Here is a 26,162-nt window from a genome sequence, read left to right as displayed (position 1 = left end):
ATCGAGTTCATTTCTTTGTTGAGCTTCCAGCTGTGAGGCAAGCGAAACTCCCTCATCTATGAAACGGATTGCCTTGAAGGGCTCTCCTCTTTTCTGACTTCTTTCCCACTTTCCAACAGGGTGTGCACTTGCCTTCTGTCTGCACTCATTGTTTTCTTCCCGGAATTGAATTTGACCTCATTTTGAGACAAATCATTTGAGGGTGTACACTTTTTTTTTTCTTTCATGTATTCTTGAAAGCGCTCATCTGAATGTCTGCATTTGGACAGCGTCTACAGTGGTAGCAAGTAACTCACCCTGAAGCATTGCTACAAGAAGTGTCTTCTGTCCTTATAAGGCAAAACCTCTGGTCTTGACACCAGAGAGCTAAAAGCTCACTGATCCCATCTGCTGCCTGGATGCACTCTAACCTTAACGTGCTCTGGAAATGATTATTCCAGCCTCTGTGGAGCACCCGTGATACCCGTGCACCTGCATGCTGAATTGCACGTGTGCATCTGTGTGGTCTTTCATCAAATATCACAAATTAGTGAGTCGATGTGGTGCTGCAAACGTAACGCGACACAAAATGGGAGTCAAAAGGTCGACTTGAAGGGTCCAGACAGGTTCAGTGAGTTTTCAGGAAGATTTCGCTCACATATAGACTGTGAGTGTTTAAGTGGCTTCAACTGCAAGTACCTTCTCCTCCTTGTGGTGAAGCAAATTATAATGCATAAGAGACCAAAACGCTGTGCAGGACTCCCAGGGGGGGTTAGGTTGAAAAATGTGTGGTCACTGTACTGACAGAATTAAACCAGCTGACCGATTCCGGACTTTCCTGACTTTCGATTCTTTTCATCTTCATGCTATTATTGTCTAATTACGTCCGTCTGTATTGCCACTTATTTTGGCTTCTGTAGTCAGCATCATATTTCCATCTCTGAGAGATACACATTCTTTGGTGGCCTCACAAATTAACCACACAATCGAAAATAAGCAGACAGCTTGCCTGAGTTCTTTGGTGAGATGTTTTCGTGTGAATTTAGAGATGCCTTCACCACAAGAATTTTTGGTTTTAGTCCAAATTGTTCCGTTTAAAGGTCGTCTAAGTGTTCAGATTTATGTATGCAGTTTAACACTGTACTATTTCTTTTTTCTATATATGGTAATTGAGTTGAGTGGTCCGTTTGTTTTTCAGTTCGTTCCAATCTTGTGCCGACATCTGCTAATTAAAACGCAGCTTAAAGACTCACGTAATTGTACCTTTCTGATGTTTTGTCTACCTGAGTAACTTTAAGCATCTGCCACGTTTGACCACATTCCGCTTTTGGCCCAATAAACTAAACTGACCTTGCGTATGTTAAAATTCAGTTCCCTCCGTGGTCTAGAGTGTGTGCAAAAGGCGGCGAGCCGGAGCATTTTGCCACCTGGATGGGATTAAAGTCAACCACCAACGGACCTTAATCGACTGTGATTGATTGAGCTGCTCAGTCAGACATTTGGAGGTGGCCTGCCAGCATCACAACATTACTTAGACTAGTATCTTGCCAAATCACATCCTGCCTTTCTGGTTTATTCCAAGCATGCATGTGAGACTCTGAAACTAACACTATCATTAGTATGTAATATCATCTGCAATTAGTGACCTAGTTTGTTTGATCTCCTGTCATTTTGTCACTCATACACGTCCTCCACCTTCCTCTTTGCCAACATCCTATCTAGTCAGGGCCCCCTGGTAGGTGTGTCGGTTGTTGACAGGTAGCTCAGACTGTTGCATGATGAGACTTAACCTTTTCACGAGCTTGAGTGTTTGAGTGTGACCCACTTGTGTATGAGTTCTGGCGTTTTGTTGGCAAGCAGGGTGGTGTGAAAAGCAGTTCTGTATGTGCTCAACGGCTACCCTCTTACAATGAATGTTTTCGATGCATACACGGAGTTGTATTGGTTCATTTTGAAAAATGCCTTGAGACTTGGTCACTGGCATAAAGGTGTTGCTGCCATGTAAACAGAAGTTTCCTCTCAGATTTCCCGTGACACACTGCTTTCCTTCACTGTGTGAAGGCCTCTGCATCTGGACTCATTTCACCCTCTGGTTCTTTAACGGCTATTCTTGTTTTTGTTGGCATGTGCTCCTGTCTGAGGTGTTTTATTTGCTGTCGTCATGGTCACTCATTACTTTACAGTGCCGGGACAGTATTGGTCGTATTTTTCCCCTTGCTCTCTTTCAAATGCCTGGAGGAAGAACGTTGCAGCAGTTGGCTTTGTGCCAGGTCGGTAATGTGTCAACTTTAAACGTAGGAACCAATCCAAAGGTACTGTGTCCTTATTGGCTCATTTTAAACATCAACTAGTTTGAATTTGTGTCAAAGTCCCGATACGTTTTGTTATCAAGATTTCAAGGTGTTTCTTCCAGTTGTAAAGTCAACCAAGGCCCAATTCTCAGGGGACTCTGAAACTTGGAGTTTGAAATGTAAAAAAAAATGTGCGTGTGCCTGTACTTTGTCTTTGGATTGAAAGTGTCAGACCGGGTCCCCTCCTCACGCCATTCCCTGCTGTTTAAATAAAAAGCAAGTTGACCCCAGTTTCTGAGTCTACTAACATCTCTTTCCTTGTGAGTCAGCAGGAATGTGAGGAATGACCTGTCCCCTTTCCCGCCCAGTTCTCCTCTGCCCATTTTTAGGCAAAGACAATCCCAACTTCATTCTCCCTTATATCCTCGTCAGCATACCTCTATGCTGTTAACGATTACCACTCTTTTCCTTCTCCTCCCTCTTCTGATCTTTCCTCTTCGGCACGTGTTCACTTGTTTGTCTCAGTTACTTTAAATTTCCACGAATGACGGCGCAAGAGCGACTCTCAGCGACTGCATATTTTTGTCAAAAACCGCAGCGAGACCTCAAAAACCACTTGTCATCCTTGGTGAGATCCCGCCTCCTCATATGGGGAGGCGACCCCCAGTTTGGCCTAACAACCACATCCAGCAAGCTGGTATGAAGAGGTGTTCCTCTGCTGCACATTTTGGGCTGAAGCAGCAGGATACCCTGTAAGAGTGCAGCTGAGTGTGAGGACTTCTCAACCCTCCTTGGATCACTCACCTCACCTCGGCATGTGTTGACAGGCTCCCGCTGTCTGCCATAAGAAAGATCTGTCTCTCTTGTGACCCCACACAGCACACCTCTACCCTCTGCTGCTCACAGCTCACAAAGCCTCACGTCTTGTAATTATTAGAAAATTAGTAGCGCTCTTAAATTAGCCTGAAGTGATGAAACAAAAATGTGAGGCCTGGAGAGCGCTCAGCAGCTGTTTGTGTTTTTCCTAACCTGGTTGGACTAATCTCCTCACATTAGAGGTCTGGGCAGTGTGCACTTGTCAGCACCAATCCGCTCTCACCGGCTACTTCATTCTGTATACCTGCACACTCTAATGAAATTGAAGAGAAGCGCAGGAGCAAACATTCTGGCTTTAGAAACGCAATGCTCAGCTTTGATTGGGAGCGAAAGATGTTTGACATCAATGTATTTATTGTTGTATTTATTGTAGCTATCTTACCAACGTTCTAAATAAAATAATCCGCTATGTATGATCTTGTGCATGAAACCTATTGTGCAATTAGTTATGTCTAATTTTTGAGGATGAGGAGTCTCTTGTATTTTATTTATATTATTTATTTTATTTATTTGTTGTTGTTAAAAAAGGGACAATACGTATACTGGTATTTGAAACTCATCTGTAACCATATTAACAAACACAGATTGTGTTTTTTGATACAACTTTTTATTGTCACATTGGACTTTGCTTGTGTATCTATTGTTGCAGTCAATGAGTCTGTGCTTGTTATCACTTTCCCGGCCCATCAACGTAATGACGTTATTGGTCAACTCTGTTACACGACTGCCACTGTCAGACTAGAACTGGCAGCACAGTCTTGTATTTTTCCAGCAACATTCAGGATTTTTTTTTAGTCAGTGCAGCTCAAGCTGTAAAGACTGCAATTTTTTGTAATGTGACTATAATTTAGAAAACAGTATAGCAAAAAAAAAAATGGTTGACTGTGTGACGCCTTGTTATGTCTGCACCTCAATCATTCAGCTCCCTCTGTTTGTTCTTTTGCGGTGGACATGCAGCTGGATGGAACCGTGGATCTGGACGAGAGACGCCTCATCCGTTCAGCTATCCGCGAGTTGAGGAGGAGAGAGATCGAAGACATGGAAGCCGCGTTGGCCAGCAAGAGGTTTCGCCACACACGACTCAAACAGCAGGAGGACAAGGAAAACCAGCACAGGTGAGCCCGCACATATAAACACGCTGAACCTTGGATGTCCTAATTACAAAGCAGTCCAGGTGAAATGGATACACTGTGCTGGGAAAGCGACATTCCTTAACAAACCAGTTGGAAAAGTCTGGAAATGCAGAGTCGGTTAATCGTAAATGGCAACCACGGTAGACTTTCCATTTTCCATCATGGTTGACATTTTTACAACGAATAGGCCAATTTTTTAGGTCATCTTGATATCAAGTTACCAGTCCTCTTTTTAACTGTGATCCAGATTGATGAGGAATTTTATGAATGCGTTTTCTTTTTTTGGGGACTCTATATTAGAATATTTAGCTGAGTCAGTTGAGCGTTTTCTCACGGAAACATAATGAGAAACGCTAGAATTAAAGGTTTTAAAGTCATCCCTAAAGATAATCTTGGTATTACAGTAAATCACTTGCAACTTAAAAAAAAAAAAAAAAAGTTTTTTGCAATTAAGACTGCACAACTTTGCTTGCATTGGCTGCACGCTCCTTTAGTGACAAATCCTTGAAATCTCCCGAGTTAGGCCAAATTGCATCGCTAAGAAGTTGAGCCACAAAATCCTTGTTTGGCAAGTTTGACCGATTAGAGAAACGAATTGGATTACAAGAAAAACTCCTTGGGGAAAAAAAAAAACAGAAATACAATTTGATGTGAGAAGATGAAGCATCAGAAATATTCACTCTATTTTGGTGAACAGTATTTTGCACCGAGAAGTGCTTGATTGACTATTTGATTAACATTTGTGTGTTGTTTAAAAAAAAAAAATCCAATATATACCACACAAATATTATCACGTCACGCTTTCTCGTGTTTGATGCCAAGATATATTTTATCTACAGTAGCGCTTGTGCTGATTTTGGGTGAGACGCAGCAAACTTCCTCCATTGTTTGCCAGTCAATGACAGTGCTAGCAACAAAAGAAAAGCAAAGGAGAACTCAAATAGTGTTTAAGTAATAGACAGCAAAGCAGAGAATTGATTCCAAAAATAAAGAGGATGAGATGGGTCTTTTTCAAACCCGCTGTGTCTCCGATGCCAAATATCTTCTGCTGCAGTATAATTATTTCCAGTTATGGAATATTTTTTGCACAGCTAAGAAATTGAGTGTCTTGCTGCCTCTTCATATAAACCAGTGGAGCCATAGTTTGTATTGTGAAGTTACGGGCCAGTGATGATGACCATGTTTTAACCACTCGGTTTCTCTCTTAGGTCAGAATCCAGCGTGGCTTTAGATGGCCTCTCACACAGACTAAAAGCAATCAGTGATGTCGACGAACTCACCAAGATGGTGAGTATCAGCGGAGGGATGGAATTTTAACTAGGCATGGACATCTAAAGTGATTAATCGCTTTATTAATCGCTTTTGAGTTAGGCACAAATCTTCGTCCATAATATGGCAACATCACTTGGCAGAAATTGTTCTTGCTCAGTACAACGCTAGCATTATGAGATTAACTACCGTGTCATTGCTTGAGCCACACATGGAGCAATACCTCTCCCAGATGCTTGTCGCTTCTCGCCCATCTGTTTGAATAGGAAATGTGCAAATTCAACTATTTTAATTATTTAATTTTTGTAAGAATATAAAGCATATACCGCAAAAATATGAAGTGATACAGTAATGATGAGGGAATGAGCAAACGAGTCTGAGCACAGGCTAATTTCTGGATGTACTCGGTAGCTCCGTGCTGCCGTCGAATACGAGGAGAGGAAGATGATTCGAGCAGCCATTCGACAAATCAGAGACGAACAGCAACAAGGTGAGTTTGATGATGTCACGCTCTGCCTAACAGTTGACTAGACATCTGCACCACAGTATTACTGTTTAAAAAGTCACGTTTCACACAACAATAATTCATATATAGTAAAAAGTGTTTGAATTACAGTTACGTATGAGAAATTTTAGAGGGTGGCTGAAGAATTCACCTTGGCAGCTCTGTAACTGTGGCGACACAGTACGTCTGATGCCCTATCAGATAGTGGATTCCTACCATTCTTTCATGACGTCTACTGTGTGTAATGTTTGTGCCATTTTCTATCGATGTGATAATTGGACTACGTGCTGTAAACACACACTCGCGCACACAAATGCACATTGTGTCCTCATCCAAACTTGTTGCGCTTTCTTTCCATGAGGACACTGTAAACATTTCAGTCATCTCAAGGTTGTTTGCGATCTTTCTCACATGTTAATTGATCCGGCGTAAGTTTGTGCCATTGTTGTAAATTGTGTCTTTTAGGACAAGTGGAGAGGGTTAAAGGCCCTGGTCACAGCCTGGAGACAGAGAGTCTGGAGCCCCACAGCATTAAGGGAATTGCGGTGAGTAGAGGAAAATCAGCTTTTGTAGCAATGCAGAGATCATTTAAATGTTGGAGGCTTATACCAAAATAAATAATCTGAGTTAGGTGTCACATGACAGCCTGCGTTTGCAACTCTGAATTGAGCTCTGGCTTATTTGTGGGTGTTGTTAGCCGGGCTGTGGTGGCCATAGGTGCCTCTGCTGCCACAATCAAGTTAGCAGCACACAATAAGGAGCGTGTGACTTGAGTCACAAGTGCAACGTCTTAAAGCAATGCTAAATGCAATACTCATGTGAGATGCTGGATAAACTCACGGTTGGGCTTTTGTTTTTCATTTTTGTGCACATCCATAGACAAGTGCTTCGTGTGGCTCCTTCCTTCCCGTGGAGCCCATTTTTATAGTTGAGGCCGCTCATTCTCATAGGTGACCAGTCCTGTTGTGGACTGCAATCGCTCTGTTTACAGTTACACTAATACCAAAGATTTTGTAATTGATATTATTGTTCCAGTGGATAATGTGACAGCCTCCCTGGGGCCAGATTTTATCTACTACGTTTGATCAACATTTTTGCGAAGGAAGTCAGAATGGCTCTGACTGTAGGTGGCCACTGTTGTGTTGTACTCAGATTAGGAAGCTATGACAGCAGGTTGGCGTCACAGGATGCTGGAGCATTCAAGTTTTTCTTTTGCCTCACTTCCTGTAAGACAGCTGAGTGCTGTACAGTTGAGTCACAGGAGGTGTGGATGTGCGGTTCTGAGGACAGGGGGGGTGGGGGGCAGCCCAAGGCAGACTCACAAACACAAAGGCGGCGCACCAGCTGTGCTCCAGTAGCCTAAAATCAGCACAGGAAGGTGTACGTGTCCAAAAGCAACACCAGTAGCAGCAGCCAGGGCTCCTTCCAGTCACATCACAGTAGTGGATCTCTTTGAGCCGCACGCAATTGTATCGTGAGAGATAAACGTCTCAGATAGCCCCCCTGTCAGCAGCCACACACACACCATCCAAAATGCATGCCACAATCATCAAACTAACATCAACTTGCGAAACATCAGATGGAAACTATGTAGGCTCGGTTAGTGGATTAGTGCGTGTGTAGCCTAAGCGTTGCCAAAGCCATTACTTAGATATTTATGAGCGTTTTAAATGGCATGATGAGTTGCAGTAAAATATTGCGTTGGCTCCTGGAGAATCAACTTGTGATAGCATAATAAAATTTATTGTATTAAAGACCAAAAGGCACATACGTCAGCGAAGTAATCTTGATGACGTGTAAAAAAAATATTTTTTTTACTCTATTTGATTGAAATCAAACCGACCAAAAGATATACTACAGTACAGTACAACGTAGTATATTTTTGTGCACTATTTACAAAATGACCCATTTGCTGTGGAACGTTTCCCTAGATTTTCCCAAAATAAATCACTTATTGGCAGTTTAGAGGTGCCACCAGATACTGCCAAATGGCCTGCCTAACTAGTAAAGTAGCGCATGTGCAGCAATTTCTTTCCAAATTCAAATCATACTTTTCATTTATTTTAAGAGTAATTTTATATATTTAGGGGTCTTGGTATTTAAATGTTAAACCATTAACAATGGCAATTTTATACATTGTTAGTGGGGTTGTTAATCAATTACTGTTAATTTTCCACTATTCACAGCAGGTCTATATCCATATTGAAAAGCTGCCTTTTTGTTTGGACTGGGCTGGAAAAATGCAATTATCTTTCAGAATGTCATGGAAGTTCAGCGTTTTGTTGATACTTTAATTGATTTGTAGGACAATATATTAATTTTAATGGCTTTTCTGTCTCTATGTACTCTTCAACCTGGTATATCTAGTGAAATATTTTTCTGAATTAATGTAAATGTGGCATTTTGGGGAAAAAACAAGGTCAAAAGGTAGGTTGAGTGTCAGAAGTTAATGTGTCAGCCAGGCGACCCATTAACGGTGTGTGCATTGGGGGGTGTTCAGATCCCTGTGGAGGCAGAAGGGAGGTAGAGGAAATCGAGGGAGTGGCTTGTTTGTATTATGTGGTGTGTGGGGGGTGAACTATATGTTTGTGCACATGGCAGAGTCTGTGTGTAATGAGTTAGCGGACGTCCTGACTCCAGAGGGTTAAAAGAGAGCGAGACAGAGAGCGAGAAAGGGGGCGGTCGCTCTTGCTAAGAGGTAAATGTCAGTCTTCTTTTCCTCCAGATGTGTGTCACACGCCAAGTGCTCCACTGACTTTTTTTTTTCCCTCTCTTCCCGTGGCACCGAAGAAGCCAACTTTACTCTTAGTACATTTTTTACTATCTGACTGAAGAATGGAACAGTTCTGCCCCTGTGTTTATATTTCAGGTTTGTGGAGAATTTTGTCCATCTTAAGTGAGCGTTTTATTCTGGGGATGGAAATGATACGTACCTTCTTGATGCATGCAGTCCAACTTGGTTCATAGAGACACTTTGGGTGATGCTAGCCTTCCGATCATGTGGTGACCTCAGGCCCACTTGCGTGTTTGCATGCCATATAAGACAGGTGTTCCTAACCAGAGATTCACAAGTGAGGGAAGGTTTATGGTTTTGAGGGAAAGTGCATGATTATTTGGTGAACGTAAATGTCTTTTAGGTGGGACTGACACGAGAAATAGCATAAGACTTTAAGATGTGGTTAAGAAATATGTTTAAAATATTTATAAAAAAAAAAAATGACAAGATAGTTGAATGTCAAATGATTCGGGCGATTTCTCAATACAAGCAATGTTGTCAATGTAGTTCTGATTAGAATGTCTTATGTACTGTAGTCTTATGATGATTGTTAGGCATGACCAAGATCTTTCAGAATGCTACAGAAGTTCAATTAAATTAAATGGGGCATGATATGAATGAAGAACTGTTGTCGAAGTACTAGTATAGTATACATTGCATATTGCATTCATGATATGACTGCATCTTACGCTGTATTTTCCTTTTGTAAAGAATGTCTCAATCTAAGAATGCTCATTGTAGAACATGTCTTGAAAAGAAACGTAACCCAAAAAAATTGCAAAAAAATCATTGCTTGTGAGGGTCTAGGAATGGGCAGATGATGAGCAGAAAGTAATGGGAATGAATTTCTTTTGCGGGTTCCGTCATCCCAGACTGTGATGCAGATATGATTGCTACTGTAGCTTTGACTTTGGAGATGAGCCAAGTGTGTGGAGGCAGTCATGGAAAAGCCGCCGGCTTTCGTCTCCCTTCCACGTGATGGCATGGAACACTGATGCAAATTCCATGGCACTGAACCTCACTTTATTAATCCATATGTTTGAAACACATGGCGGAGAAGGAGCTGGCCTTCTTTGAGCTGTCCTTAAGCCGCAGTGTTGCTACTTGCTGCCTTTGGGGCTTCAGAAGAGCACAGATGGCCTACGCCTTGCTGTGGTCGCACAGTCCCCATATTTTTGGTCGTCGCTATGAGCTTTTGTAATTATACTCTTAGCACAAACATGCTCCTGTGGCCAAGTTGGGGTGAGTTCTTCAAAGAAGCGGGGCACCAGACCGGTGTCACTGTTGACTCTTTCAGGTCTCAGTTGTCTGGGCCAGTGGGAAGCCGCTAATAACAGCATGGCGACTAGCAGCAGGTTTGGATCTCCATCCTCCCCTCTCGACTTTCCTCTGAAAAACATGTTCCCGGTGGTTAAGTGGGAGCTGTGAACTGATGGCCGTCACTGTTTCTAGAAGCAACAGGCAGGCACGGAAAGGCTCTTTCTCTCTAATTGTGTTTATAGCTCAAACACTATTATTACCCCCCTGCGGCTCCTGTGTGGGTCTACTTAGTACCTACACAGAGGATGCCCTTTGTATTCAACTTGAACCAATTAGACTTTCCAATGTCATTTTTTTCCTGTGTGTAAAATAGGGCAAACCCCCGATTTGTATTGAATCAAGCTCATCAAGCTCCACAGTATCTCATTAAGGAAGCATTCTTAAGAATTGAGGCGTTTTGATGTGGTTGGATTATCTTGATTTGTGAGCATTGGCTATAGTCTTGAGAATTCGAGATTCTAGTGAGGCAACATCCTTGGTTGCTTGAGACTTTTGTTCCACAAGCGGAGAAAGTGAAATGGAAAAAATGATGGGACGGCAGGCATCTTGGTTCTCCATTAACTTATGTCGGCCACAATATTTCAGTTTATTACTTTCAGGGGTTTTGCACACAAAGTGAACTCAACTAGACTCAAGCAAAGCCTCATAAACACATTGAAGCTTTTGTGATTGCTAATAATGTGGTATGATTGTTAATGCAGAAACTCCGTTCCTATATGACTTGGCTTGAATTTGAAAGGTTAATGTGCAGAGTGTTTTCCTACAGTCTGGGAGCAGGTAAACCATGAAGCAAAATGGCTAACCTATATCGGACAGCTTGTAAAAATTCTGGGTCATCACTGAATCTATACGATGTGTCTTTCTTTATCCCCAGCCTGTAGCAAGGAAATGAAACATGTATGCACTTTTCCAGCTGGCCAAGCATGTTGCACAGCATGGCTGTGTCTCCTAGCTAAGCAGTTGACCTCTAACAACAATCCTCACCTGACCTCAGAAATTAACTTAATGGTTTTCCCATGTTATTTTTTATTTTGCAGCGAAGAGAGCAGGACTGTGAACAAGACCACATCAAATCTCAGATCCGGGAGTTACGTGGCCAGCAGACTAACCAAAGCAGAGAGCTACAGAGACTAGGTGAGAACCAGCTTTCTATAAGTAAGGCGCACCCTCACACTTTTCTCCATTTTTCACATCCCACACATCAGCGATTGTTGCCACACAAACCTTGTATAGGCTGTAAACATTCACCTGAAGGTCAAATTTTGATAACTTGGAAGAAAACACTAACCGTGTCTGTGCAATGAACCCGTGGCTGCGTTAAGGCAGCTAAATGCAACTTCCTCTCAAAGGCTTGTTAAAACAGCCACCTAAAAGAGCTTTTCTTCTCAGATGGCAGTCAAAAAGTCATATTAGTTTTGAATCTTGAAGACCTTTCATGTAACTTTATGAACTGTGCAGAGGCGTTCAAGCCATCGGCTTAAATTGTTTTGCCTTTTAAGCGTGAAGAAATTTCATTGCCTGTTGAGGCCATCAGTGAAACAGCACGACTGCAGGGCTTGATGCTCGAGGGCTCACTATACTCTATTTGCACTTGACACATTTGATCCACATCTAAAGCTGTTGTGTAATCAACCTTGAGTTATGACAAGTGCAGTTCTTGTACAATTAAAAACACGCTCTACAGCCATAGTGTGATTCTACTTTCCTGAGTCCTTCTCATGGATCTGGACTTTGGTTACAGGTTTTCCCAAACCAAGTGGGAAACCCAGCAGCCACAACTCCGCTAAATAAAGCTGATACGGGAACGGAACCGATGTTTTCTTGATGTGGCACAGCAAATCTGCTAATGTTCCTGATTTGTTCATGCCTTCTAATTTAAAACAGGGTGAAGCTTGTGTCAATAAAAAAAAAAAAGACCACCAGTGAAAAGCACTTGTCAACAAAGACAGAGAACATTATGTGGTTGGGACAGGAGTGAGTAGGCAGTGTGTGCCGGTGGTTTTCCAAGTGGCTAGTTGTCCTTTTTTAAGGGTAAAAGTATGTGAAAATGAGAGATGAGCCTGGAGAAAGCGCATTCTTTGAGACTGTCAACATCACGAAAAAACATTCCCATGCTTCTCAGACAAAAAAAGCTTTAACGATATGACAGTCACGTCTTCAGCCATGTTGCATTTTATAGCAACTCTTACTGCCAGGGTTATGATTTAGAAAATCAAATGTTTTTGTAGTAGGGCGCATTCTATCCTTGTTTGACATGACCACTTGATGTTCTGCCCACCATGCTTGCCCAAATACAGTCTTAGCACTTATGTATTTGCAAAAATAACTCTAAACAATGACAACCATGCAACTATCCACTCTCGTTTATTTTTCGGCTATTTCCTGTCTTTGTATTCTTAGATGTAGTGACCAGAGCAATACATTTCTTCCTTGACAATTGTGTTACGTTGTTTGTGGTTCAATAAAGAACAATACAGTCCAGTATATAAAAGGGTAACAATTAGATTTTTTTTTTCCATCAATAAACAACCGAACAAATAAGAGGCTGTAATGTGAATATAGAACAAAACAAAACCACAACAAAAAACAAATGGCTATCTTCTTTGTGGGAGTAAAGGCAGCTGTTTGATAACTTGAGTCTGATCTGGTTTCTTCCATCTCTGGAATGTGAGCGACCACAGATATTCCCCCATAAAATGCTCTGTTGTGTGTTTAGAGGTAGAAAGGATGTGGGCTTTGCTGTGTAGTTTGGAGTGTGGTTTCCTGAAGAAAGAGGGAGCGGTGGAGCAGCTCAGATGGAGGGGAATGAAAGCTCTTGTCTCCATTTCACTTCCATTTCCCTCCTTGACGTCTTTTCACCTTCAGCAGCGCCGTCTCGCCGCTTCCTCCTCTTTTATGCGCAACACAATCTGACGAATCTATCTCAGGAACCGAGGCTAGTCTGGAGGAAATGCAGACATCCCGTCATGTCTCCACGTGTCTCCTCTCTGATCCTGAGTGATATTTTCTATCCCGGTCTCTCTTTGAGCTGTGTGTGTGTCCGGAAGTATTTAATTTCCCCTGTTTTCCGTCTCTTAAACACAACCTGTTTCTTTTGCTCATATCCAATGAAAAAAAAAGAAAGCAATATTCGCCGATACCAAGTACTAGTTAATGCTATTGCGTCTTCTTACAATTGTGATTAAAATGTGTTTTACTTTTAACAATTGCGTACTACAGCCTTGACATTCCTACCTTAAACCTCACTTTGTATTGTTTATCTTTGGTGTTTCAGGATCCAACTCAGGCATGGTACTCGTTCTTGACCATCTGGTGAAAGAGGACGGCTCTGGTCCGCTGCTGATCCAGCCACAAAGAGAAGCAGTGGCCACAGAGCCCGACCTGGTTCTGTCCCACCGTCAGAGGTCTGATTCTGCCGCTTCAGACTGCAGTGGGGGCTCTTTAATTTCCAGATCCAATATGGAGTCTATGACCACAGAAAAGAGCCTGAGCTCAACCTACAGAGCACGATCAGATTCTGGAGCCTCAGACAGAAGCCAGCGCTCCTCTCAGCGCAGTAGACAAGACTCTGGGACGTCAGAGCATAGTCTCGAATCCCAATCTTGCGTCAATCAGATAATCGGCACAGATGGTTGTGATTCTTGTATCGGGCTCCCTTCAGGTTTTGACAGCACTGATTTGTCAACAAACCATAAGGACTCCGATGGCGGTATGAGTATGTTCTCTGAAGAGAGGTGTCCGCCAGATGAAGAGGAGGTGGACACGAGCGTCGCCGCTCACAGTCCTGACTCAGAAAACGAGACCAGAAGCCACGATGTATGGAACGTAGAGGTTCCATCCAGCGATGACCACCTCCTCAACCAGGATCATCCAGATGGAGCCGTCATGTCTCGAAGAAACCTTGAAACCGGCTCAGTCAATGGTACAGCCGAGGAAAGGTCCGACATCCTGAGACAACAGGTAAAGATATTCCGTATTGTCGACTTTACTTTTACTCATTACGACCTTTGTTAAGAACATTTTCCTTCCATGTCAGTCATTGACAGTTACTTTCAAAAGCTTGCCACCAGAGGGGGCTATTTAGTCACAGAGCATGTGTGTAAGAACGCTGACTTTCCCCTGACACCCACTCGACAACTTATGTGACACCCAGGTTACATTGGCATCCATAAACGCACTGTGTTGACATCCAGTTCGGGGCCGTTTATCTTTTGTTGCTCAGCTACACAAATAAACACATCTGCACCTGAGTAGCTCTGCTTGCTGTCAACACAGTATGTGAGCTTCACCTGCTGTCAGAGAGGAGAAGAACTGTTAGTTGTCCTCTAGGGCTCCTTCTTTAAATGGGTTTCCGCAAGGCTCACCTCAACTGCTTTGACCCGTCATTTCAATTTAGGCTGATGCTCAGTCGCCTGAATGTAATGTAAACATTCTGGGGCCCTGCAGCCAAAAATAGAACCAAGGCCCACAAAACACTGATGTTACATAATAAAAACAACACCACCAATTTTGTACTGTATGTTAAATTGTGTAGCTGTCACAACAACCATGCATAACAACTTAAAAGCATATGTGAGACCCTGCATGCTACGTAGAGCACTTTGTGTTTGTTAATCCAATCCAATTGGACTGCAAATCTCTGTATCCCTCTCCACTGATGACTCTGTTCTGTTTTTGGTTTCCTTCATATAGACGGCAGCATGTGATCCAAATCTCACTCATGGCAAGGATGCTGGTAAGAAAAAAAAAAAATAGCATCTATGTGGCATTGTTATAGTACTTTAAGCAATCACTGGCATATTATCTTTATCCTCTGCAAAAACTAACTCGTGGAACTGCATAATACTATTTCGTCAGTATTTCAGAAGGAAATTTTATACATGTTGAAAAAGTCATTGGGGGACTTTAAAAAAACTGTCTTTGTGAGCATTTGTGACCTTGAGTGAACTCTGATGGAAAAACATTTGCTCCATGCGCACACACTCTGAGACCTGCGCAGCTCAGTGATATATGAGCCCAAAACAGATGTACAGCTACAACATTATGAAGATATCAGAACTTCAAGTACCTGGCATCTACATAGAATTACAGAATTGAGTGATTGGAAAAAAGCATTATATAAGTGTGGTATCTTTAGATGGAGGGATTTCACCTTCTCTCCTCAATGTCTTCACAGCACCTGAGAAGAAAGATGTTCTGCCAGAGCAATCCAAACGCACCAACTCTGTACGCGATAGGATGCGCAAGTTCAATGAACCCAGTCAGAACATAATTCTCCCAGCTTTGAAGAAGACTCCTTTGAGCAGCAGTGGCCAGACAAACTTCTCCAGAGCTGCGGAGGTGTTTACTCCCTCTGCAACATCCCTCATCTCATCTGGCAACAGACCAGCATGGGTGCGCGCAGACTCCGCAGCTCACACCTCTGCTGCATCCAAAAGTCAGGCCACACCTCAGCTCAGAGGTGTGGCTAGCAAACCTCTGTCTTCAACCGGCCAATCCCAGCAGTCCATGGGTGGTACGAGGCTCCCGACTGAGAAGAGCGAGTCTGTCTTGAGGGATTCAAAGGAAGACCAGACCCCAGGGAGAGAAGCTGGGCAGCAGTCCATCCAAGAAGAAGCAGACCCAGACATGAAGACGTTTCTCACCATTGAGATCAAGGATGGACGCACTACATCTTCATCCACATCTTCTCAGAGGGGCAACATCGTGCCCATCAGCAACATGTCCCCGCACATCACCGCAAATGCTCTGGGGCAGAGAACAGGTAGGCCATGACAGCAACAGGAAACACATCCACTGCAGTTTCTATTGAATGGTTTCGGTACAATTTCGATCATTACGGCACTGTTGTTTGGCAGCTAACTACTTTGCAGGTCAGAACCAAATCCCGTGTTGTGGGAGGTGGCAAGCACCAGATCACAAGTGGGTTGATGACAAAGCTTTTCGTCAGACTACTGAATATGAAGGAGCTCGCTTGTTCTAAAGGGCGCTTGTTATAGAGAGGCCTTGTTGAGTGGGTGAGGTCAGAGGTTCACCACAGAAAGTATATCAGGACAAAGGACACAACAACTGTCCCTCTCAAACCACATTGAGGAGTAGGATAGACCAGACCTTGTAAACCCGCACAGTGCATTGCTTTGTCTGCTATGTGATTTGCTTTCAAAGTCAAGAAGTCCGAGGGGAGAACCTTTAATATTTAGTCCATTGGACCTCATAGAATTTATACCCTCTTGTTACATATGGTTCATTCTACAAACACATTTGAGGATGCACACTGTTCCATTTTAGGCTCTGCGTTTCAAACTTGTCTTTTCTTCATCCTTTAACAGGATATGCAACCACACAGTTGTTTATGAACAATGTTCATTTGCATTCATTAAACACTGTCATGTTTTTACTGTTATGTAACTGACTAATGGCCTTTCCTGTACTGTATGCATGTTAAATCCCTAAAATGAGAATCTCTGTCTATTTCAGAGCTGACCTTTGGCCTCAGAGCCACACCATTCAAGATCTCCTCTTCCTCCAGCTTCTCCTCTGGATCTTCCATTAAGGTACTGACTTTAGGAATACTAAATGATCATCGAGGCTCTCCAAAGCTGATCAAAACATGTAGAGCATGTTCTCCGACAAACTCTGTGGTGGCTGTTAAGTTCAAATGATTCCAGTGTTTCTCTGCAACAGAAATCCTCCCCTATAAAGGAAGCCAGGATGTCTGTTCAGTGAAAACGGGACAAAGTAAGAGAAGCAGAGGGACGAGCAGTGTTTATCAAATACGGAGAGGGTAGCCAGTCACGTCTTTCCTTCTAGGGTATGTGAAGGAGAGCAAAGGAGGAGGAGGTGCTCAGGGCATTCCTACTTTTCTCTCAGCAGGCAAATGCCCACTGAGATCCATCGGAGAAATGTTGGTTCAATCACATCTGTCTATCATCCATCATAACGAAAGACAAGTTATCCCATCGAGTCTTTATTTGGCCACGCTTCAGATGCATTTCTTGCGGAGGGAGATGACTGCTGATGGAGGAGAGCGACTGCTGTTAGGCTCTTCTCTCCCCTCAGTGAGCAGTTAAAATCCAATTTGTTGCCTTCCTTAACCTACACTGCCCTCCAAGAAAGGAAGTGTTCTGATGAACTGAGGGGAAGGAGGCGAGAAGGTGATGAGAGGTGGGCTCTTGCCTCCTTTTTAATGGCCCTGGTGAGGGCAGACATTATCTGGTTTTGGGATCAGGGAGTTGCTTAATTGGGGCTAGGAGGAGTCTCCATCAGACTGTAGGCTTGATATAAGGTGTTGGAATGAGAGCGTGTCCATCATTTGACGCCTCACTGAGACAAAGGTCCCAACTAAGACACATTAACAGTGTTTCACTAGAAGAAGGTAGCGTTTTGTAGGAGATGAGACCGACAAACCCGAGCACAACAACTTAACGTACAGGTAACCTCTTGGTGTTTTTAAAGGACGTGTACAATTCAGGTAAGTGTTATGAGATATTTCAACCAAGCGGGACATCACTTTATCCAGCGACCGATATACACCAATCAGTATTTTAGCCTAAATTGTTGCTTTACTTCTGAGTTTGTGTAAGCGCACACATTAAGCGCAGACTCGAGGAAACACAACAATGGTATCGTTATTGTATCACTTCAACGTGGATGTCAAAAAATTGATTTTAGGACTATGGCTCTTTAGTTTTTATCTCATTTGGTTTATTTTAATAAGAAATATGTTAATACAAGTATTTAATGTTATAATACATAATATGTAATACAGAGCGGTATAAATGTTTTTACCGTTATATAATTTTGCCTGACACAAACACAAAGGTTATGATTAAACTGTATTTTTATAGTGCTTGTTTTAAATGTGGATTTAGATTAGATTATCGATTAATCTAAATCTGATGAATTAGATTATTCAATAACCACGATAATTGTTTTGTCATTAAGTTAAAATTGGCCAAATCCTTTTAGATTTGGGCATCTCAACAGTAAATGTTTTCTGATTTCTGAAGTACGTCATGAAAGCCAACCGTTTGTCTTTTGTTGAATCAAAATACTGTAAGACATTTGCTAAATTCAGATTTTATTTTAGAAAACATTGAACAACATTTTACAGACCAAACCAGTTACTGAATAATAATCAATTTATGGACTTTGTAGTGTATATCCAATAATCAACATTAAATATTTATCTGATTATCAATCGATGTAAAAATATACAATAGTGTGCAGGTGCACCTAAATTATCCGCGGTGCATCATAAAATAGTGAGAAAACATGTATCCAACAATTTTATGTATTTTATTTTGTTAGTGTCGTAGCAAGGATTCACAGATGAGTTCTTTTATTTTTAATCGCTGGTCACAACACTCTATGATCTGTTTGTGTGGTCGTGGCTTCTCCTCGGTGGTCCTCTAATGAAAACCTCCACTATTTCCTCCATTGTATTTTTATTGCTCATCCATTGGCGACAGCTGTGGCCAGAGGCAGAGTTGCCTCTTTGCTTTGTCTTCCATATGGACATCTGCCCATCATAACTGTTGAGCCCCGGCTCATATTTGTAACTTGCCGCTGGCGTTATCTCTGGACCCCGGTGGCCCGCAGTCAATGAGGGATTGTCATAGATTTGCACAGTGCGATGATGACCCCATTGTTAAAATACCACTGAGCTGTGGCACATGATGCTCGACTGACCACTTCACATACTGTACATTGCAGATAATTATTTGCTTTGCAAAGTGGGTGCACTGCTTACTAGAAAGTTTTACACCCCTACTTGCCCTCAGTTATTCAAGTTTTCAATTTCTTCAGGTTTAATAATTTTCTTTGGCTACCAAACGCCTTTATTTCGAAGCTTTATGGGGTGCTACAATGTAGTATTTTTAGAAACACAGAGGCAGGGCTTTATGCTACTCGCCCTCCCTCCTTTCCCTCTCTTTCTCCCGCTCCGTCTCTCTCACACATTGACATGAAGGGAAGAAGATTAAACTCAAGATTAAGAATTCACTTAAATGATTCCACATTTAAGTGTTTGGCAATGTTGTCACCTTTTTTTTAAGATGAAATGCAGAGTAATTTGAGTAATATGATTGATTGGCGCTATATCCTCATGCTGATGTTCCAGTTGTCGAATTGTTACTTGGAAATGGACTACAACAATTAAGAAACATTTCATGAATAACAACTCGCTCAAAAACTCTACTGGAGTCTGTTGATATGAACATACGTAGAGGAATTTGAGGCGGCAAGTGACGAGTGTCTCGACCTTTCTTGTTTGTGATCAAATGTGTGAAGGACAAAAGGTAAATGATATATGATTGTGCCCTCTCAGGCTTCCACCATTGCCCCACAGCTGACCTTCTCAATGGAATAATGTACGAGGCAAAGATTAATGCCCATGTCTGTGGCACCTGGAAAAGGGGGATGGAACTCCTGTTGCCTTGGAAGCCAGATTCCTTGCATGCTCATTGGTTGGCACGAGTTGAGTCGCTAAAGAGGGGTGGTTTGTAGGGTGTATAAAGACCATGTGTTGTTTGACAGGTCCTAGAAAAGGATTTGGAAGGGAGAACATTTGTCGTGTTGTTATAAGAATGACATTTTAATTTGATACTTTTGGCAAAAAATACAAAACATAGAACTAGAAATTCATGAAACGCTCAAAGTTTTGCTATTGATATAACTTTGGACAAGAATTGTGACGATGCCGGGTGTTAACTTGAATTTCCTGCCAGCCTCAGAGGGTCCAGAGGCACTAGGTAGCCCAGATAGTGCTTGTTCTGCATCTGGCCTAGAGGAGGTCATTGGAGATCTGCTTTCACAAGAAGAGTTTGAAGAAGAGCAGTTTGCCGAGAGGAATTTTGAATTAGTACTTAAGTGTGCGGTGGAGGAGATCCATAGTGACCTCAAATCATTTAGAAAGCAAGTGGATTCACAGCTGGAGCAGGCAGAAGTTCAGATGGCACCCCTGGCCCAGGTACTGGCTAGTTTGCAAGAGGAGAACTTGAGGCTGAGGATTCAACAGGAGAAGCTGGTGAGGCAAGTGGAGGCACTTTGCAAGGCGATGGGGCTTCCTGATCCTTTACCACAAGTCAACTCCAGCTCTCCATCGAGTGATGTCCAAGTCTGCACAGAACCAAATGTAAAACTTCATCCTACCCATGAAGAAAACTCAAATATTTCAACTGGGGATGCGCCACCTGTTGAACCGCAGGAAGGGGAACCTGAACCCCAGGAAGGGGAACCTAAAACCCAGGATCTGGAGTCGGGTTCAGAATGCTCAGACCCAACACCAACTTTGGACTCTGAGCCCGCACCAGTCTCTCACCCTCCGGCCTTTGCATCCTGTCGCTCTCTGTCTGCTCCTGCCCTAATGGGAAACATTTCAGGCAACAACAGCATGGTACCACTCATGTTCTGATTCTCGTTATGATCTCTTTGCATTCTGTTACTTTAATGGGAACATATTTTGTTCCTGTGTTGATGATTGTTGAAGATACCACAGACCTGACATTGATTTAACTCTGCTGAATAGTTGTGCTCCATCTCAACTATTGTAGCCCAAAGGTCAAAAATTACAATTCTTAATTCACAGTATTTCAGATCTGATAACAGACCTGATTGCTTGTCCTGCATAAGTGATCGAGAGAACTGAACTCAATTGGCCTCAACTTTGTTCCTACAACAACTCCAAAATACATAAGACACCAAACTTCTTAAACATGACTTGCACACAAAAGATCTTTTTTTGCCACCCCCTTCAGGCCTACGCTCATTCTGTCTTTGCTAAATTCAGAGGCCTTGTTTGGCCGTGTTGCAACCCAAAACATTCCTTGTCAGTCAAGTGACTCTCAATCCACCCAGTCCCAGAGGCCACAAGTTCACAAAGATTTGGTCAACAGAGATCATGCAATGCTGGCTTGTCTTGACTTTGTCCCTCTCTGGGGAGAGCCGGTCAGGCAGGGGCCTTCCTAGAAGGGTGCTGGACCGGGATGGAGACAGCTGTCTGAGCTATATCTGGACCTGGACCTGATTACGGCAAAAGCGCAGAGGCCAGGCCGCAGCTACAGTGGTCTTCCGCAGGCATTCGGCACCACGCGAACATTTACTAAGAGGTGTTTTGTTTAGGATTCATGGTCACTGACTATATTTTGGTATACGCCTAAGGCGTTTCCCCTCCCAAGCAACTACACCAAGGTATTTCAAGGCATTATCTCAAATACTTCCCTCGGTGTTCCAGCTTCAAAAAAGGCACAAATTGCTGGAAACTACATGAAGTAAATTTCTTTGCTTTTTTTTTTTTTTTTTTTTTTTTTTTTTTTGTCTTTTGCTATCGGTGCAGAGCCCATGATTTAATTAGCCACATTAATGTCAAATTTTATCCATGATGTTCATCCTTGTGTGCTTGGTGAACAGACTGTTCCTTCTTCCTCATGGTTTTTACTATATTTAGTTTGACTTTTAAAGTCAAACTAAATATAGTAATAATTTAGATTGGCTTTAAATCTTCTATAAAGTTGATGCGTATTCTCCTAATGGCGTAAACGACGGGTTCTCGGCAGCTCTGTCACATTTTACAAAACCTCTGTCAGTCACACGTGATGAAAAAGTGACTCTCATGCGCTCGCTGTCTCTCCTTCGGCCATAGTGCAGGGGGTGGAAAAAAATAATGAGCTATGGGAAGTAGGCAGTCTTTGTCCGAGAAGAGATTATCATACGGAGGGAAAAATGTGGGCTTTGAAACCAAGTTCACTGATTCAGGCCTATTATGGTGTTCCGCTAAAATCCTTCTTTGCCTATTACTTCCTAAATGTCAACAAACTTTGGTTGTGTTTTCTTAACATCACCCTGGTCTCTTAATGATAAAACTTAGTCTACGCTTCAGGCTTGGAGATTGTATCCAACTATGGTCAAAGTTGTGCATGTTTTTCTTCTGTCTCTTATTGTCTTATGTTTTATCTTGTGCAGATGGAGACGGAGCCTGTCACTGCCTCAGAGCCGGTGTTTTCATCCGGGCCGTCTGTCCAAGTGCACATCCCCGCAATCCCGAACGGTTCCACCATCCAGGCCAACGCTGAGGAGTGTCCCGGAAAACTGACCGCTGAGCAGTTGGCTGCTATCGAGGATGAAGAGCTCCTCGATAAAATGGTACTTCACACCCAAGTAATGATTGGGAATGAGTCATAAATGCACTAAATCTCGTTAACTGGGCTATTTTTGGAAAATTCACATCATCAGAACGGCGTGCCTAAACAATTATGATCCTCTCATTGTAATTCTTTGTATCTCTTCCAACAGCTTGATGAGTCCAAAGATTTTGAGGAAAGGAAAATGATCCGTGCAACCATGAGGGACCTTCGCAAGAAAAAGAGAGGTAACAAAAAAATCGACGACATCTATTATGAATGACACTAAAATGCAAAGCTCTAAAAGTCACCAAGGCAAGAATGGGTTGTAGCTCAGTGGTCCTTTTCCAAATATTTCCATTCACTCTGCTCTCAGAGGCCATGCTGGGATGTACTCAAGTGGAAATAGGTAGGACGGGTTGCTTTGCAGTGCGGTTTAACGAAACTTTAATACGCTTGTGTCTTCTACTTTGCGTGTGTGTTTGCACCAAACCACGCTTGTCCAATACTTGGAATGCAGAAAATATACATCCAATATGCGCGTTGGTCGACGCAAACATAGTTTGATGCATGCTTCTTTATTTCTGTTTGAGTAATGTTTGCCTGTATGAAACTTGAAGTGCATGATACTCTTTCAAATTTGCAAGTAAAGTAAAGGCTTAAATCATTTGGAATCGTTATGTTTTGTCAGTGTGTTTCACGTTACACTCGACAGAAGTCTTAAAAAAAAAAATCATGCGCTTTCCCTCGAGGGTCTTTCTTTATCCTTATTTGTCCAAGTGTTGTTTGATAAGCATCATCTGCGCCTCTCTTTTTTTCCACCTTGCATCCCTCTATCTGCTCCCCGTTCCATCTATTCATCTCCTTTCCAGACCAGAGAGAAAAAGAACGCGAGGCTCGTCTGCAGGAGCTCCGGCAGCAGAGAGACGAGCGTTCCAACAAAAGTCGTGCGGGAGTCGGGGCGGGAGAAGTGGTGATGAGGAAGGTGGAGAAATCTGCAGATGGCTCAACCCTTAGCCAAGTCACCAAGATGGACCGCTTTGCTCATTCCGGTATATTTACCTCCCTAAAATCCTGCATTTTTATTGAACCTGCTGAAAATGTTCAAGCTGCGCTTTTTTAACTGACTAATATCAATGTGTACGCTTATAGATGATGGAAGCCGATCATCTCGCAGCACGGTGGTTGAGGCTAGTTATGTGCAGAAAACCGACAGTGAGTCTTTCCCCACTTCTAATATATAGCATTTGCTGCCTAATTTGCTTGAGTGTTTTAGTAATATGTTTGTCTCGATATTTTAGGAGGGACACTCCAGTCTAAGTCTTACAGCTATACATCTTCATCCTCCTCTAATACAAGCAAAAAAGTTGGCAGGTGAGTTGTTGGGACTGAAGCACAATATTATCCCACCAGTGGTTACATCATGGAAGTCGTAGTTTTTTATATATACATGATCAGATCTGATATATTATTTTCCAAATGTAAAAAAGGGTGTGAGTAATTTAACAACCAATTGTATCATCTCCAATGTGGTTGTCAGTCACCTACTTTGTGTTCCTTTGCCGACAAAGTGTTGCGTGTTCTGGTTATTTCAGCGTGTTTGATCGCGAGGACGAGACGTCATCTCGCAGCGGCGGGTTGGCCGCCGTAGAGCGAAGGCAAGCTGAGAGGCGCAAGGAGCTGACGAGGGCACAGACTTTGCCCAAGACCTCGGCCATGCAGGCCCGCAAAGCCATGATAGAGAAGCTGGAGAAGGAGGGAGGAGGGTGAGGATTAACACTCAGATGGACTAACCAAAAAAAGAAAAGTATTGACTTGATCTCTCCGCTTTAAGCCCGGGACAGCAGGTGGTCTCCAAAGTAAACAAGGTGCAGCGTTCCACCAGCTTTGGCGTACCTAACGCCAACACCATCAAGCAGATGCTGCTCGACTGGTGCCGTGCCAAGACACGCTCGTATGAGGTGCCACGTGCTCGCCACTCTCCTTCCATACCACCCAAGTCAAGCTCAACCCGCTAATGCGCCCTAGGCTGGGATAATAACTGACTACCCTCGGAATGTTTCCATCACTTAACTCGTTCTGTCTTCTCTCCCCAATCAGCACGTGGACATCCAAAACTTTTCATCCAGCTGGAGCAACGGCATGGCGTTCTGCGCACTGGTGCACAACTTCTTCCCGGAGGCCTTCGACTACAGCTCCCTGAGTCCCAGCAACCGCAGGCAAAACTTTGAGGTGGCCTTCAGCAATGCAGAGTGAGTTCAAACACATGAAACTGCGAGATGTTTTTCTGCAATTTTCTCTTTTCCTTATTTAGCTGCACGAGGCAGGAGCCAAGAACAAAGGTTGCAGCCAGTGTTTAATTATTTTCAAGTCGAATGGAAAATGCATTAAAATGCCAAGCAAGTGCAGTGCCCTTTTTACACATTGAACAGCATTCCTTCTGAATACAGGCTGTCTTCAGTTTACGACAGTGCCGACATGACTTTCCAAGACTGCGAATTGTCACATGGCACAAGGAAGGAAGCGAGGCTACCTCCGTCCTTTTTTTCCTTTTGTTTATAATTTATGACTTCAAGCGTTGTTCAGACAATTATTTGCTACAGTTAGGACATTTTAGAGTTATGAACGGCGTGCAATCAGCTCGTTTGCCCATTTGAATAAATCCGCTCAGTTAACGCTTTAGTGACCGTTTTCTTCTATGGCACAGAACAGTTTATAGTAATTTTGACTTAAATGCCTAAAATGCTTTTTAGTACGAGATCGTGATAGACTAAGTCATAAAATAAATACTGATAAAACATAATGCTGATTCAGTCCTGAGTCTCCACCACGACCCCCGCCATCTCATCCTTTTTCTAAGCCGCTGCCCTGGAGGCACAAATCCCCACCTGGTCAAAAAAAAAAAAAAAATCAGCCTTGCGATATCCTCTCCCTTCTTTTTTCTCTTCTTCCAACACTCATTTTGTTTTCTTCTGTCATCATACCATACCTGTGATGTCGCCCATGTGCACCACTGGTTCGTAATTTTTGGACTGTCACGTGACCACAGTCACCACTTGTGTGCTTGTGTGTGGATGTGCTCTCTTCACATACTCACCTTATTTGCATTTTTTTTTGTGGGAGTCGCACACATACTGCACACGTGAACGTTTTTTTTAGTCACCTTACAATTAGTAGTCGAAATGTTTAAACGCCCCCCCCACAAAAAAACCCACACACCCCGAATAGGCTAAATGAGCATCGCCTGATGCTCATTTGACAATTTGTTGCGTCTTATGTCTGTTTGTGTATTGTTTGCCACTGCATATGATGTATCATGATGTTTAAGAAGCATGTCACCACACGTGTGTGAACACTGAGAATGTAATGTTATTTGTTTGTCTCTCTGCTCTCTCTGTCCACTGAATCTCTATCATGGCTGCTCACTGCATCATCTGTATTATCTCCTTCATGTCTTTCCCACTCGTTGTCCTCTTTTCATTTTCTCTCCTTGTATCGTTTGCCTCCTCCTCTCTGTCTCTGTGTCCATCTTCCCGTTCCTTACCGGGCGCAGGAAACTATTGGACTGTCCGCAGCTGCTGGACGTGGATGACATGGTGAAGATGCGCGAGCCCGATTGGAAGTGTGTGTACACGTACCTGCAGGAGTTCTACAGGGGTCTGGTGACCAAGGGCCTGGTTAAAACCAAAAACTCCTCCTAAAGTTGCACCCGAGCCTAAAAGCGAACCCATGGTGAGAGAGGGAAAAGAAGCCTCGCTGTGGTAGACTTCTAGATTGTGCATGTTTTGTGAAATGTAAATCCAAAGAAGACATTTTGTTCATGTTTGAGAACAAGAACCAAACATGGTATGCTGGTGTCCCTTTGTGCATATTATCCAGACTTTGACTGAGGCA

At 42.9% G+C, this 26,162-nt stretch overlaps 1 protein-coding gene across 3 annotated transcripts in view; it reads left to right on the top strand.

Moving 5' to 3' along the window:
* smtnb (smoothelin b) overlaps nt 1-26,162 on the top strand; it is a 35,032-nt gene that overhangs the window by 6,991 nt on the left and 1,879 nt on the right. Inside the window, exons 2-20 of one of the 3 annotated variants that reach the window (XM_088375047.1) lie at nt 4,104-4,261; nt 5,488-5,566; nt 5,960-6,038; nt 6,519-6,598; nt 11,187-11,283; nt 13,424-14,109; nt 14,842-14,884; nt 15,326-15,913; nt 16,627-16,703; nt 22,111-22,290; nt 22,441-22,516; nt 22,645-22,677; nt 23,141-23,320; nt 23,421-23,483; nt 23,570-23,642; nt 23,864-24,034; nt 24,103-24,229; nt 24,369-24,520; nt 25,822-26,000. In XM_088375047.1, the coding sequence (XP_088231173.1) occupies nt 4,104-4,261; nt 5,488-5,566; nt 5,960-6,038; nt 6,519-6,598; nt 11,187-11,283; nt 13,424-14,109; nt 14,842-14,884; nt 15,326-15,913; nt 16,627-16,703; nt 22,111-22,290; nt 22,441-22,516; nt 22,645-22,677; nt 23,141-23,320; nt 23,421-23,483; nt 23,570-23,642; nt 23,864-24,034; nt 24,103-24,229; nt 24,369-24,520; nt 25,822-25,969 (3,090 nt within the window). In that variant the 3' untranslated portion in view covers nt 25,970-26,000. The remainder of the gene's footprint in view (nt 1-4,103; nt 4,262-5,487; nt 5,567-5,959; nt 6,039-6,518; nt 6,599-11,186; nt 11,284-13,423; nt 14,110-14,841; nt 14,885-15,325; nt 15,914-16,626; nt 16,704-22,110; nt 22,291-22,440; nt 22,517-22,644; nt 22,678-23,140; nt 23,321-23,420; nt 23,484-23,569; nt 23,643-23,863; nt 24,035-24,102; nt 24,230-24,368; nt 24,521-25,821; nt 26,001-26,162) is intronic. The other 2 variants (XM_088375046.1, XM_088375048.1) reach the window with 2 other exon arrangements.

The sequence above is a fragment of the Syngnathus floridae genome, chromosome 5, assembly GCF_059516105.1.
Source record: "Syngnathus floridae isolate MCC-2025c chromosome 5, RoL_Sflo_1.0, whole genome shotgun sequence".
NCBI classification, from domain to species: Eukaryota; Metazoa; Chordata; class Actinopteri; order Syngnathiformes; family Syngnathidae; genus Syngnathus; species Syngnathus floridae.
The sequence above is the reverse complement of the archived record's forward strand: the minus strand, read 5'-3'. Positions and strand labels throughout refer to the sequence as shown.